Raw genomic sequence first — 14397 nt, forward strand, 5'->3', positions numbered from 1 at the left:
AAAAGGCTATAAACGATTGGTCACCTGCAGGATCCTCACATGCGATAGCCTAGTAGCCGGGACAACTTCTTTATGTTTATAGACGTGACATAATGACGTGGCAGCATGCTGCGAAAACCTACCCGTACCACTCAAACATTATTATAAGCTAACCGTTGTGAATCGGACTAGAGTAAGGCGACAGTCTTGAACACTGGCTGGTTATGTGCTTGCTCAAATATTGATTTCGGATCATTTTTAACCAAAAAAAAAGTTACGGACTGCAGCTTTAAGGATAAGCTGTTTCCCCACAAAAACATTTTATTTCATAACTTAATGAAACCTCTCCTCCATAACATAAATTCGATTGGTCTTGCAGCATTCAGAGAGTGCTGATAGTTAGTCCATGCTCACTGATACTCTGATGCTTTTCACTGTTTATATAAATCAGACTGATTGTACGCATACAGTACGAAACTATGTGTGCAGTATTGAGTTAAAAGTGGAGTTATACTGTTTTTTTTCTTAAAAATGGATATGAAAATGACAAATTAAAGCCATGTTTATATTTAAAACAACAGCTTGTGTGAATATGCTTAATTGTCAAATTATATATTTTATTTAAATATTATTATTATTATATTAAATATTAAATCAATATCTACAATGAAAAATCATTAGTGCTAAAACATTTTTTCAATTTCACTTCATTTCATTTGTAGGGCAACATTAACTGGAAATTTGTTAGGAACTTACGAATTTATTCCTTATTTACAATGGAATCATGGTGCGTTTTTGTTTGTTGTATGGTGCTTTAGAATTTTTTCATTCTAAACTCTTTATGTAAATCCATACGGATCTCCCTCAGCTGATGTACACAGACTGTGACGAGGTTATAAAACACATTTAAGGTCAGAACAATGTCTGTTTGTCTTAAATGCTGTTCAACAGTAAACTTAGCTTCACATGCTAACTGCTAGCTAACACAATCACAACTCAATCTAGAAAAAACACACACCAACTGCAGCATTATTATTGATAACATCTCAACATATATATGTCTATTTATCTATCAAATGATTTAATAAGCTGGTCATTTCAAAGATTCGATCAGAATATTGGTATTTGATGGTAGAAGGCCTTTATACATCTGTGGAGATCAGCAGTGCTTTAACAATACTCAAAAACACTAACCAGACAGAACATGAAGCAATCATCAAATCTACCAGTGATATTACAGCAGGTTTTATGCGAAAATCGCTTTTTATTCGATGTGTCTTCGATTCGATCTGACGTACAGTCTGTATATAACGTTACTGTTAAAGTTATATAGCGGAAAAGCTGAAATCTGACTCACTGCAACGGTTTGACTTCATAATCTTCAAATATACTCACTTTCTGCTCTTCCACGTTCGTCTCCTCAGGCTTTATGTCCTCCATTTTTTCTAATATAATGGGTCTGTGTTGATTAATTAGTTTAGAAATCACAACCTAAAATACTGTTCTGCAGACTATTCTAGTATAGCCTTCTTCTTCTTCTTCTTCTTCTTCTTCTTCTTCTTCTTCTTCTTCTTCTTCTTCTTCTTATGATGTTTAATGGCGGTTGGCAAACCAGCTTTTGGTGCATATTCCGCCACCTACTTGGATGGAGTGTGAGGCGATGATATCGAGGGAAATGCTCATTCAAAAAAAACAAACAAACAAAAAAAATCCCTCTACCTATATTTTATTTACATACATTTGTTCTTTTCAGAAAATTAATAAGAGCTTTATAACCTTTATGAGAACTGTTTAACACATTCTGTAATGTCATAGAATTAATGCCGGCAGATTTTAATTAGTCTTTTAACTCCAAAACACTTTTAATTTTTTCCCTTTCATATGTCCTACAGTTAATCAGCACATGCTCTACAGTTTCTGGAAGTTCACAATGATTACATTGACCAGATTCATGTCTTCCTATCATCTGGAGTGATTTATTAAGAGTAGAGTGTCCAATTCTCAATCGAGATATAACTGTATCATCCCTTCTATTACCATAAGCAGTTCTTACATGTCCTACTTGTTTATTTATATTATACAAATGTCGCCCTTTGTTACCTTTATCCCATCTCTCTTGCCATATCTTTCTGACAGCTACTTTAATTAAACCTTTAATTTCAGATTTACTCAAGGGTATATGTATGTCAATATTTGTGTTCGTCTCCTCAGGCTTTATGTCCTCCATTTTTTCTAATATAATGGGTCTGTGTTGATTAATTAGTTTAGAAATCACAACCTAAAATACTGTTCTGCAGACTATTCTAGTATAGCCCGCCCACGGATGCATTAATCCTACTATAGTGAAGGCGGGAACATGAATATTAATCACGTAAGGTGACGTTTTCCCAATGTTATTAAGGTGCAGGCTATGTTTATGAATAGTAATAATAAGTAACGTACAGTTTATTGGGCTAACATACACACGTGATTTAATTGCGTCTGAAAGCTGAAAAATGAAGGAGGCTTCTTCTTTTGATATTTTATGGCGGTTGGCAAACCAGCTTTTGGTGCATATTCCGCCACCTACTTGGATGGAGTGTGAGGCGATGATATCGAGGGAAATGCTCATTCAAAAAAAACAAACAAACAAAAAAAATCCCTCTACCTATATTTTATTTACATACATTTGTTCTTTTCAGAAAATTAATAAGAGCTTTATAACCTTTATGAGAACTGTTTAACACATTCTGTAATGTCATAGAATTAATGCCGGCAGATTTTAATTCCTCTTTTAACTGTATGCATTCCTTTTCATATGCCCTACAGTTAATCAGCACATGCTCCACAGTTTCTGGAAGTCCACAATGATTACATTGACCAGATTCATGTCTTCCTATCATCTGGAGTGATTTATTAAGAGTAGAGGGTCCAATTCTCAATCGAGATATAACTGTATCATCCCTTCTATTACCATAAGCAGTTCTTACATGTCCTACTTGTTTATTTATATTATACAAATGTCGCCCTTTGTTACCTTTATCCCATCTCTCTTGCCATATCTTTCTGACAGCTACTTTAATTAAACCTTTAATTTCAGATTTACTCAAGGGTATATGTATGTCAATATTTGTGTGCTTAAGAGCCTGTTTCAATATCTTGTCCACCTCCTCATGTCCTTCCACTCCAACAAAACACTTTTAATTTTTTCCCTTTCATATGTCCTACAGTTAATCAGCACATGCTCTACAGTTTCTGGAAGTTCACAATGATTACATTGACCAGATTCATGTCTTTGAAGGCTGCTTCCTTGACCAGCAGTACTTTTAAAGGCACAATATGTAATTTTTGCCGCTAGAGGGCGCGTATTCAAAATAAACAAATAGACAAAGGCGTAGTTTGATGATGCCGTGACTGAGTTTGAAATCATGGGAGTTGACGTCTTCATCCCTACAGCCGATGCAATCCGACGGGACTCGGGCAGAAATCATGTTCATGGATGAGCTAATGATTTATTAACGTAGTAGTATGAAGCAGGGTGAGGCTGAAAGCCGTCGAAGCGAAACGAGGCCGCTGAACGAGCGTGACACACAGCTCGAAAGCAGCGGAGCTTTTATTATGCCACAGTCGTCTGCTTCCGCTCCTTCCGGTCGAGTGTATGTGGGGGGAAAAAGCAGCGCTGTTTTATCATACTAGATACATTTGAAAGTTCTGTTATAATGCTACTCTGTGCTGTCGTCACCGGTCTATTAAAACGCACAACATATTAAAGCGTCTTTGGTGTTTCCATGTTTTTTACAAAACAAAACCGGAAATCGAGGGGTTATGACGTCATTGGCAGGCGACACAATGACACTATAGACACGGTCTGTGTCACTAGTTAAAATTGCTTATTTCTCTGGATTTAAACATTCTTCGAAACATTTGGGATAATGTAAGTACACAAGTCAGCAAAATATACTGTATAACACGTATAATATATGTTCTAGTGGTTTTTGGATATTTTTATTAAAAAATCTATTAAAGGCATATTGTGCCTTTAAGGGTTCTAGGCTAGAGTTCTCTTCCACATTAAACGATAGAATGAGATGATCTGATAAGTCTGCATGGCAGTGTCATGAAGGTTTTTCTCCCCCACGGTCACAACATTAATAATATAATACAAATAATATTTGAAAATTAATTTAGGAAAACAATCTTTATATACAAAAAAAAAAAAAACTTTATAGTGTCTCACTTTCTTTTAATACAATACACTGTCACTGAATAATAATCATCTTATGGTTTTCCAGTGGTTTACTTCAAGGACCGTTATGTGATTAATTTGGCGTACAGCAAAACAAAATAGGCCTTCATCTCAATCAGTGAATTTATTTATTTTATTTTATTTTATTTTAATTGGACAAGCCATTATTGTGTGCTTGTGATTGCGTCTGCGGTGGTTTGGTTGGGACCTTGATACTGCAGCTCCTCCTCACATCACTGAAATTAATGAATATTAATTATTGTTTTACTTTAAAGGATGTTATCTTGTATTATGAAAACAAGAAATAAAGATCTAGAATTTATTGTTAGCATTATTATTTTAATGGCAAGATTTCACATACATAAACAAAAACATCTTAATTCATCTCCTATGTTTGTTTATATGTTTATAATTTGCATTGTTATTATTTGTATGTTCCTGTTCTTTGCAATAAAAAATATCTGGGATATTTTGGCTTCATTTGGGAGGAAATTGAGACACATGTTCACGTTTTCTTCCAATTCTGATTTTGTGAATTGGAATGTGATCAAAGGATTGTGGGTGATTAAAGGGTACGAATGATACACTCGATGCATACTTGCAATATACAGTGGGTATGGAAAGTATTCAGACCCCCTTAAATTTTTCACTCTTTGTTATATTGCAGCCATTTGCTAAAATCATTTAAGTTAATTTTTTTTCCTCATTAATGTACACACAGCACCCTATATTGACAGAAAAACACAGAATTGTTGACATTTTTGCAGATTTATTAAAAAAAAAAAACTGAAATATCACATGCTCAGTATTTAGAGTAGAAGCACCCTTTTGATCTAATACAGCTCTACCTCTCATTCCAGCCTGATGATCCGACGATAGCTGCTCGCATTGTCTAACAGACATTTCTTGCTGTATAAAGGACCATCACCTTCAACTCAACCTTGCCAAGACAGAACTGCTTGTGGTTCCAACAAACCCATCACTTCATCACAATTTCACCATCCAGTTTGGCACATCAACCATAACTCCTTCAAAAACCGTGAGAAACCTTGGAGTTATGATTGATGATCAGCAGAATTTCTCAGACCACATTGCTTAAACTGCCCGGTCCTGCAGATTTGCTTTATTCAACATCAAGAAGATCAGGCCCTTTCTTTCGGAACATGCTTCACAATTCCTTGTTCAAGCTCTTGTTCTGTCCAGGCTGGACTATTGCAATGCTCTCTTGGCAGGTCTTCCAGCCAGTTCTATCAAACCTCTACAATTAATACAGAATGCGGCTGCAAGATTAATCTTTAATGAGCCAAAAGGAATGCATGTCACACCTCTGTTTATCAATTTGCACTGGCTACCAATAGCTGCTCGCATAAAATTTAAGGCATTGATGTTTGCCTACAAAACCACCACTGGCTCTGCACCCCTTTATCTAAATTCACTACTTTAGACTTATGTGTCCTTCAGAAGCTTGCGTTCTGCAAGTGAACGGTCCATTATTGTGCCATCCAAAAGAGGCACAAAATCACTTTCACAGACTTTTACATTAACTGTTCCCTCCTGGTGGAATGACCTGCCCAACTCAATTTGAGCAGCTGATTTCTTAGGCAATAAACGGCCAAAAGTTTTTATTGCTTCTATTTTCCTCATTTGTAAGTCGCTTTAGATAAAAGTGTCTGCTAAATGACTAAATGTAAATGTAAATGCACTTGTGGCATCTTTTTTTGCTGCATTAAACAGTCTGTGTAAATACATCCAAATGTCACTTCAGATGCAGCTTCTGTGACACCTCTGCAGGCAAATATGGATTTTGTTAATATTGGTTTTATTTGATTGATATCAGCCCTATGGTGTCTTATTTATGCTACATGAAAGATGACACATCTTTTCTGAGGTTAGAAGATTTGCCCTTCTAAAGAAAAAAAAAGCCCCAGGAAATCAATTTAAGGGGGTAAAGATCGTTAATGGAAATGTTAATTTCTGTCACTGGTTTAGGATTATTTTTCACTTTTTATCTACAACTCTTTCCAGTCGTATTGCAAACAACAATTCATTATTAAATCATATGCATGATGGCTAAGTGGGTGGCAGTGTTGTCGTACAGCAAGAAGGTCCCCAATGCAATTTTCTGAGTTTGCATATTTTCTCCATGCTTGTCCCTATGTTTCCTCCATGTGCTTCACTTTTTCCTCAAAATTCAAACATGCTGCATAGGTGAAATGGAGACAATAAATTGTCCATAGATGTGAATGTGTCTGTCCAGGGTGTCCCCGTGCACCTGCAGCCCAAGACCAAACAGGATAAGCAGCTTGGAAAATGGATGGATGAATATATAATTTCTCATTCTAAAAATACCAACAAATGGAAGACGGAAATGTTCTGTTGTTTGAGTTCAGCTCTGAGTTAACACTCTTTCCCTTTGGATAGAGAAACACAAGAAGTTAGCAGACAACAAGAGTTTTTTTTTCTGAAAGGACAGTGGAGATCTGACAGGAAGCAAGTGGGATAGAGAGGGGGATGAGATCACGAATGGTCCACGAGGCGGGATTTGAATTTGAGACACCCAAAGCACAACTGCGCCATATGTTGGCATGTTGCCCACGAGGCTATCACTGTCGAGACAACAAGGGTTTTAACATCACCTCTCATACAAGAGTTTGCAGTCATCACCATTACGGTGATAATGTGATCAAGTTATCAAGCCATCGACTACTAAAGGATGGCGCTTGCTGACTTATAAAGGTCTATACCCACTCTGGCAAGTGCACGAACATCTTGTAACACTCCAAAGACATAGAAAAACTTGAAGTCACATCATATGACCCCTTTAATTCTTTTGAGAATGGAGAAAGACCGTTCCATTAATAGGCTCCAGCATCGTGGTCGCATTACCACTTTGGGAGTGCATTATTTCTCAAATAATTTTAAAGACATGGAGTCACAAGACATTGTTCAGATATTTTATTTCAAGACATTTGTCATGTTTCCATCCTGAAAACTCCAACCCATCCAATAATGGAATGATAATTCCAAAACATCATTTTAGAGCTAATAACAGAGGCTTGAGCCATTGATATGCAGGCTAATGCAGTTATTAGAGATAGAGAGAGACAGAGAGAGAGAGAGAGAGAGATTGAGCACATGTGAATACCTGCGTCTGTGCATCTCTCAGCAGTGTTCAGCAGCAACGAACACTACTAACAGCAAATCTTTTAAGTTGAACTGCTTCAAGAACCTCGCAACTGAGAAAGTTCATGTAGTCATGTAGCTGCTAAACTATTTTATTGATAAATTCGCTGGGCAGCTCTGGCAACAAGTTTCTGTGCGTGCCTCCATGTGTGTGCACGAGTGTGTGTCTGTACTGTGTGTGCGTTTGCGAGAGAGAACGGGAGAAGGAAAGTGTGATTTCCGTACATATAAAGGTGGAAAACATGGAAATAGCTACTAACAGCAAATCTTTTAAGTTGAGCTGCTTCAAGAACCTCGCAACTGAGAAAGTTCATGTAGTCATGTAGCTGCTAAACTATTTTATTGATAAATTCGCTGGGCAGCTCTGGCAACAAGTTTCTGTGCGTGCCTCCATGTGTGTGCACGAGTGTGTGTCTGTACTGTGTGTGCGTTTGCGAGAGAGAACGGGAGAAGGAAAGTGTGATTTCCGTACATATAAAGGTGGAAAACATGGAAATAGTTTGTCATTTGTCATCCTATTGCTTGTTATATTTATTTGCTAAATGTCTTTTGAGGTTTTGGTTCTTTTACTGTTGTAGATAGCCGCCCATAGTATAACAAAAGTAGGTTACACTTTATTTTAAGGTGTCCTTGTTACAGAGCAAATATACATTTAAGTACTGAGTAATATTAATTCACTACATGTACTTATTATATAGTTAGGGTTAGGATTAGGGTTTGGCTTAGGGTTACTTGCATGTAATAATAGTAAGTACATGTAACATGTGTAACAAGGACACCTTAAAATAAAGTGTTACCCAAAAGTATTATATATCTCTTCATTGTACTTGAAGCATATCTTCATGTCTCATCTATCTTTTTATTTTAACTTTTTAAAATAATAATTAAAAATAAACAAATAAGACATTTTATTTTATTTTATTTGAAAATAATGCAATATTTACTCATCCCACAACCCTCAATCAATCAAATTTTATTTCTGGCCCTTTGTAGTAAACGTTTGGTGATGTTTCACTTCTTTCATTTTCACTTCAATGCACTTTTAAACCTTTTCATCCTGCTGCAGTTTCCTACAGGTCATGTGATTTACTGAAAAGATGACTGATCTGCATACAAGTATTTAAGACCACCGCATACTGTGCAGTGTTCTTTCATCAGTCGGGAGATTCAAGAACACAAGACAAATCTGTTGTATGATATTAAGCATTTCATTTGCTCTTTTGGGATTCAAATTCACTTCAGGTTTGTCAGATTTTATATTATTACATTTATTAAAAATAATTATACAATGTACAGCGCATGTAGAATATGATTGTTTATTGTTAGTTCATGTTAGGTCATTATGCATTAATGACTAATGTTAACGTTTAGTAAATGTATTAGTATTTATTGAAATTAACATTCATCAAACTTAATAAATGCTGCATTTTCAGTATTAGTTATTGTTGACTAATGTTGTACTTGAGGTTGCTGAGATGTTGCTGCGCACATTATTTTAAGATGTTTACTATGAGAAATGTAAAGATTTTCATATTTCTGATTGTTTAAATGATCAGCCCTTTGTGGGCCCCTCCAACTGGGGATTTACCTGCTTCCCTGTAGCAATGCCTCTGGTTTCAGAGTGAGTGGTTTCAGGTTTTTAACTGTAAGGTTAGCTGAAACGGTAATAGATTAATATTGCAAAATTTGCAGGAACATATGCCTTCACTTAATGTACTTGAGAAAATCATTTCAGAGTAGGTTAGAATAATATCAAATATGACAGTTTATTAGTAGTCAGATAAACATCCTCCAAATGGAGGCAGGAACTAACAACTGGCATTTGCAATGATCAAGGCCTAGATATAGAGAGTTTACACCTTTTGGGGACAGATGGTAATTTGCATGAAAGACACTGGGAAAGGACAGACCCTCTACAGTGAGCACTTCACTTCTTATATTGAATGAGACCATTGTACCAGTCGCACTGAGACATTTCAAATGATACCAAACATGACTGTGAATATCAAATGCATTCATGTAGAACATTATATGTTGCAATTGACCATTCTGAGAAAACTGGGTGAAGGGAAGAATGGGTAAAGGGAAGTAAGTGGGACAAATGTGAAGGAAGCATAGGTGAGAAAGAAGCTTTCCCGCATCATCTTATGGTGAGATGTGGAAACAGATGTCTGAATGTTAATACACTGTGTCTGTGTTTGCACTGTCCATATCTCAGGACATCAAAGTGTCAGAGGTTCTTCCAGCCTTACAGAAGACCTGAGCCATCATATCCTGGCAAATTTCAATCAAACAACATGGGTAAGAAATGTAAACTATAATAGGATAACATCAATATCATATACATGCTAGTGAGTATATTTTATTTGTTTATAATGTGGTGACATTTAATAGTAAAAATTCTTATTCTGTTTCAGCGGCAGAGAAAGCAGCAGCAGAAGAACCAAGGGCAACTCTACAGTTACCACTGACATTAACAGTTACAATTGTAACAGTTGTAGTAGTAGCTTATGCATTTATGTCAGGAGTAGGTGAAGGAGTAGTCGGAGCAGCAGCTGGAGCAGCAGCTGCGGTAGGCATTTTACATTCACTGTGGGGAGAAGAAGAAAGAACAGAACTACTAGCAGTAGCAGTAACAGGAGTAACAGGAGGCATAGCAGGAATAGCAGCAGCAATGTTGCGTTCAATGGTAGGAGAACGTTCACTAACAGGAGCAGCAATAGTTGGAGCCATAGCAGGAGCTGCAATAGTTGCAATAGCAGAAACACAATTACAATGGGTTATAAAAATGATAAAGCGTCTAAAAGATGCATTGAAACTGTTTGTAGGAGTATGTGTAGTAACAACAGCAGTAATTCTATTAAAATGGGCAATAAATACAATAAAATGGGTAAAAGATCAAATAAAGTTGGCAGCATCCCAAGTAAAAGCAGCAGCACAATGGATTATAGAAGCAGCAAAAAAAGCATTCAACACATTAGCATCATTTGGAGCATCAGGATTAGCACTAACAGCAGCAGGAGTAATAGCCTCAGTAGCATTAGCATCAGCAGCAGCATCAGGATTAGCAGCATTAGCAGGACTAGCATCTGGATTATTTGGAGGATTATTGGGATTTGTGTTAGTACTAGCGGCAGGAGCAGCAATTTTTGGATCAGACTGGAGAGGACAATCAAATCAGCAGCAGACTCAAGGAGCAGATGTGATGTTACCAACTGCTGCTTTTTTGCTTTTGGTTTTATTTTGTTTTCTTGTTACCTCTGCGGGTGTGTTTCGATGTTGCTGTTTATTGTTGTTTCTCTTCCTGTTCCTGTGGTTTCTGCTGTGCTACCGCTCTGAAAAGCACTGATCTTGTTCATTAAGAAGGTGACCAGTATAAAAGCCTCAAAAAGGTCTCAAAAATGAATATGAAAGGACTTGTCTCCATACAGGGACTTTTTTCGCCTGCATCAGTCATCATTTTGGCCTAGCTTATTTCTTTTAGCCATCTATTATTGTGCATTCAGCGTACTCCTGTTATTGTAAGGTCATTGTTCTGCTACTTATGTCACTTCTGTGTACTACTGTATACATTCTATCCAACTTTATTCACTTACATACTAACATAAAAAGATATTTAAAAAGAAATGCCCTCTCAATTTCAACTGCTTTTATCTCCAGAAAATGTCTTAACATGTGCATATATTTGTTTTAACATAGAAAGTGAAATAACAGACACACTGCACAAGTTTCACAAGCATTCAGTGGTTACTATGCAAGAGAAGACATGGATGGATACTACTGCTTGCCTTAATTTTGTACTTTGGAAAATTTGGTTTTGTTTCCATTAGCACCAGCACAAAACACAAGCGTGGGTATTGGGCTTGTTTGTGTTTTGTTTCATAGGGAAGTTAAAGGTCTAAAAGTTTAAACAACGAATTCTAAAACAATTTAATTTCTGATGAGAATTTTAAAATTAAGAGGTTAATAAGTCAAATGCAACCAGATGGAAAAGGCAGAAGCATAAAAAGTGTCTGCCGGGAGGTTTATTTTTATTATGTGCATATCAACTCCAAGTCTTAACATGATAAAACAGGAGATTTGACCTCCATTTCAATTATGTAAGCAGTGGTTTAACCAGTCACTGAAATCTTTCTTCTCAGATTTACTTTATAAACCAGTGTTTCATGATGTAAGATAATCTATGTATTACCAATGTATTCATTGCATAGAATACATCCATTTGCTTGATGGTTTTATAGATTTACATATACACTGGAACACCAATGAATTTTCATTGGCTTTCTACACACGCGCACACTAGTTTCTATTTTTTTTTTTTGTGGGGACATTCCATAGTCAAAGGTTTTTCTACTGTACAAACTGTATTTTCTATCCCCTTAACCTAACCCTACCCCTCATACAAAACTTTGGTCCTCATAATGTAAGGAATACCAGGCGCACACACACACACACACGGTTGTTTGTATTTTTAAGTAGTCAAAAACAGAGCACAACTATATGCATGTTTAAAGGTAATTTTATAGATATAATATATAATTCTTTTATTTAAGATCTGAAAGACAAAAATACATGGTATGATTGAAACATATCTTGCACTACATCATAATGTTTTGCACAACAGGCACCACATGTGCAGTAAATGAAAGTTCAATTTAAATATTAAATAACTGATGACAAAAAAAAAAGTAAATATGTAAACACTAAGCTAGTAAGATATTTGTTTTTCTATTGCAACACTTCCGATTAAAGTGGTTTGGTAACAGTACAAAGAAAAAAGTCATTGAACAAATCTCATTTTCTTCCAGTTGTGGTGAAAAAACAGTGCTCTTCAAACATCCTTGCAGTTATTCAGTTACTTGACTTTTGTTTTTAAAAAATGGTCCGTTGATTTCATTTTTTGCTGCATCATATCTGTTCACGCCATGCCGAACGTTTGGAAAGAAGTCTAAATGAAAACTCCCAACCATCTGTTGTTTTAAACCTAATAATGTTGAAGCACTGAAGATTCATTTGTGTGTATTTAAGGAAAGGTGGCATTAATGTGAACTGTCCTTCTGTGCATATGTATGTGCGCTTTTAGTGGGCTTCTCTTTTTTTTAATTCCCATACAAACAGATGACAGATTAGGATTTAGTAAGGCCCCTGTGCTGGATTAAAATCAGAACAGACTTGACTAGACTAGATTAAATTAGCATCTGGGAGAGAAAGGGGGGTCGGCAGGTGACTCTGTGAATGACTTGAGCTCATAGGCAGCACCACTGTCCACTTCCATGGATTTACGGGAGAAAAGGAGCCGGATGTCCCGATGGAGGTAGATCTTTCCAGATTTGGAGCTCTGGAACCTAAGAGACAGATGGAAGAGAGAAAAAGGGCAAACAGTTAATAAGGCCCACTAATGCATACAAAACAACTAATCAGACATAGTTTGCTAACACAGCTTGCTAATGAGAGTTTCCTTGTCTTCCTCTAGGGGGCGTTGGATAGTTCATAGAGGCATTGGATAGTATTGTGCATGTGCATTGTTGTTGTTTTTTTGTCTTGTGGGACAGATTATACTAGACTATATACTATGCTAAAACGTTATTACTATTTGAATGTGTTTATTAAAATAGTCTGTGTCTGGCATTCAATTGGAACTCTTAAAATTCTTATCTAGTAATCACAAAAGACTGTCCATCTTGATCATAAAGTATTTTATTCTATTTATGCAGCAGTGGTCTAAATAATCATTTAATTCATAATCATTATAATTACTTTTAATTTTAACATCTTGGCTGCCCTTTCCAGGGACCTTTTCCACACTAATTGCATGCTAATTCTACTCATTTATTCCATTTTTATTGGTTGAACACATGAGAAATTGTCTACACGAGTATTTGAAAATTCATGACCCACTGAGCCTAAATCTGAAACTGAAAATACTCATTTTAATATGGAATTTTTTTGGTATTGCCTTCTAAAAAACGTAAACTTCAAAGCACTTATAATGTCGCATGTACTGTAAATTCAAGCTCTTTTTGACTAAATATCACCATCAGACAATATTTACTTAAAATATAACTACACCCATTTCACATACTGTTTTTCTACATGTTTTTTTTCTGTTTATCAGTGCTTAAGTTTGCTGAAAAGTAAACCTGACAAACAGTTTTGGAGACTTAATTCCTTATTCAAGTAGATAAGAGCTGTACTTTCATGACTAGAAAATAGCTGCCTGGAAATGAACAGACTTGCTCTAATAAGGACTTAAAAAGAGCACTGCATTTTCACAGACCTTATCAGGCAACTTCTGGGGGCTAATTAAAATGAGTATACATATTCAGGAATAGGCATGTCGGGGCCACAAGCTGCCTGTTAAGCAAGTGTGGTCTTGACCAAAAGCACTTGACAGCATCATCTGACAGCAAACAATGAGCATTTCAGCCCTGTATTCCAGAAAGAAAATCCTCAAGTGAGCACTTAAGGTGGTCAGCTTCACGCCATGGTACCGACCTCAGATGGACGAGGTAGCGGAGGCTTCGTCCTTGACTCAGTTGGGATGGCTTTTTGTTGTTATGTCCATTGAACTCGCGTTTGACTGGGACTGAGAAGGTTCTCTGCCGCAGGAATGTCTGATGAGTGGCGGGGGGCTTTTTTTTATCATACATCACCACAAACATCTTCACCACTGTCTTACTGGGGTTAAATAAGGTCTGACGCACAGAGACAGAAGACAAAACATCCGCTGAGCATCAAAGCTACAGAAAATGGAAAACACGAGCATGAATTCAAACTCATTTAAAGTTGCAGTCAGTGAGCATTTTATCAGAAACAGATGCTAATTATCGGAGTGGGTGGAAATCCATTAAAACCTCTATTAAAATAACAGTTTTATTTTACTATCGTCCAAAATCATTCATTAAAAACACTGCATCAGAGTGATTCATTCATGACTAACCCTGTTGAAAAAACCAGCATATGCTGGTTAGGTATGTTTTGACGCTGGGATGCTGGTCCTTTGCTGGTTT

General features: G+C 36.4%; 2 protein-coding genes and 1 pseudogene across 2 annotated transcripts in view; 1 reads left to right on the plus strand and 2 right to left on the minus strand.

Moving 5' to 3' along the window:
- LOC107746954 (cAMP-regulated phosphoprotein 19 pseudogene) overlaps window positions 1-1419 on the minus strand; it is a 6503-nt pseudogene extending 5084 nt beyond the window's left edge.
- A 7136-nt stretch (window positions 1420-8555) lies between these two features.
- Window positions 8556-10952, plus strand: LOC107746959 (uncharacterized). Its single transcript, XM_016561317.1, has 3 exons — window positions 8556-8629; window positions 9606-9688; window positions 9805-10952. Exons 2-3 carry the CDS (start codon window positions 9685-9687, stop codon window positions 10734-10736), a joined length of 936 nt encoding a protein of 311 aa, XP_016416803.1. The 5' UTR covers window positions 8556-8629; window positions 9606-9684; the 3' UTR covers window positions 10737-10952.
- Window positions 10953-11888: 936 nt separating this feature from the next.
- Window positions 11889-14397, minus strand: part of LOC107746955 (protein FAM214A-like) — a 35600-nt gene continuing 33091 nt past the window's right edge. The window contains exons 9-10 of the mRNA XM_016561313.1: window positions 13883-14082; window positions 11889-12732 (exon numbers count right to left, since the gene is read on the minus strand). Coding sequence (XP_016416799.1) covers window positions 12579-12732; window positions 13883-14082 — 354 coding nt within the window. The 3' untranslated portion in view covers window positions 11889-12578. The remainder of the gene's footprint in view (window positions 12733-13882; window positions 14083-14397) is intronic.

This window comes from Sinocyclocheilus rhinocerous, unplaced genomic scaffold (assembly GCF_001515625.1).
Source record: "Sinocyclocheilus rhinocerous isolate Xijiao unplaced genomic scaffold, SAMN03320098_v1.1 scaffold138, whole genome shotgun sequence".
Taxonomy (NCBI): domain Eukaryota; kingdom Metazoa; phylum Chordata; class Actinopteri; order Cypriniformes; family Cyprinidae; genus Sinocyclocheilus; species Sinocyclocheilus rhinocerous.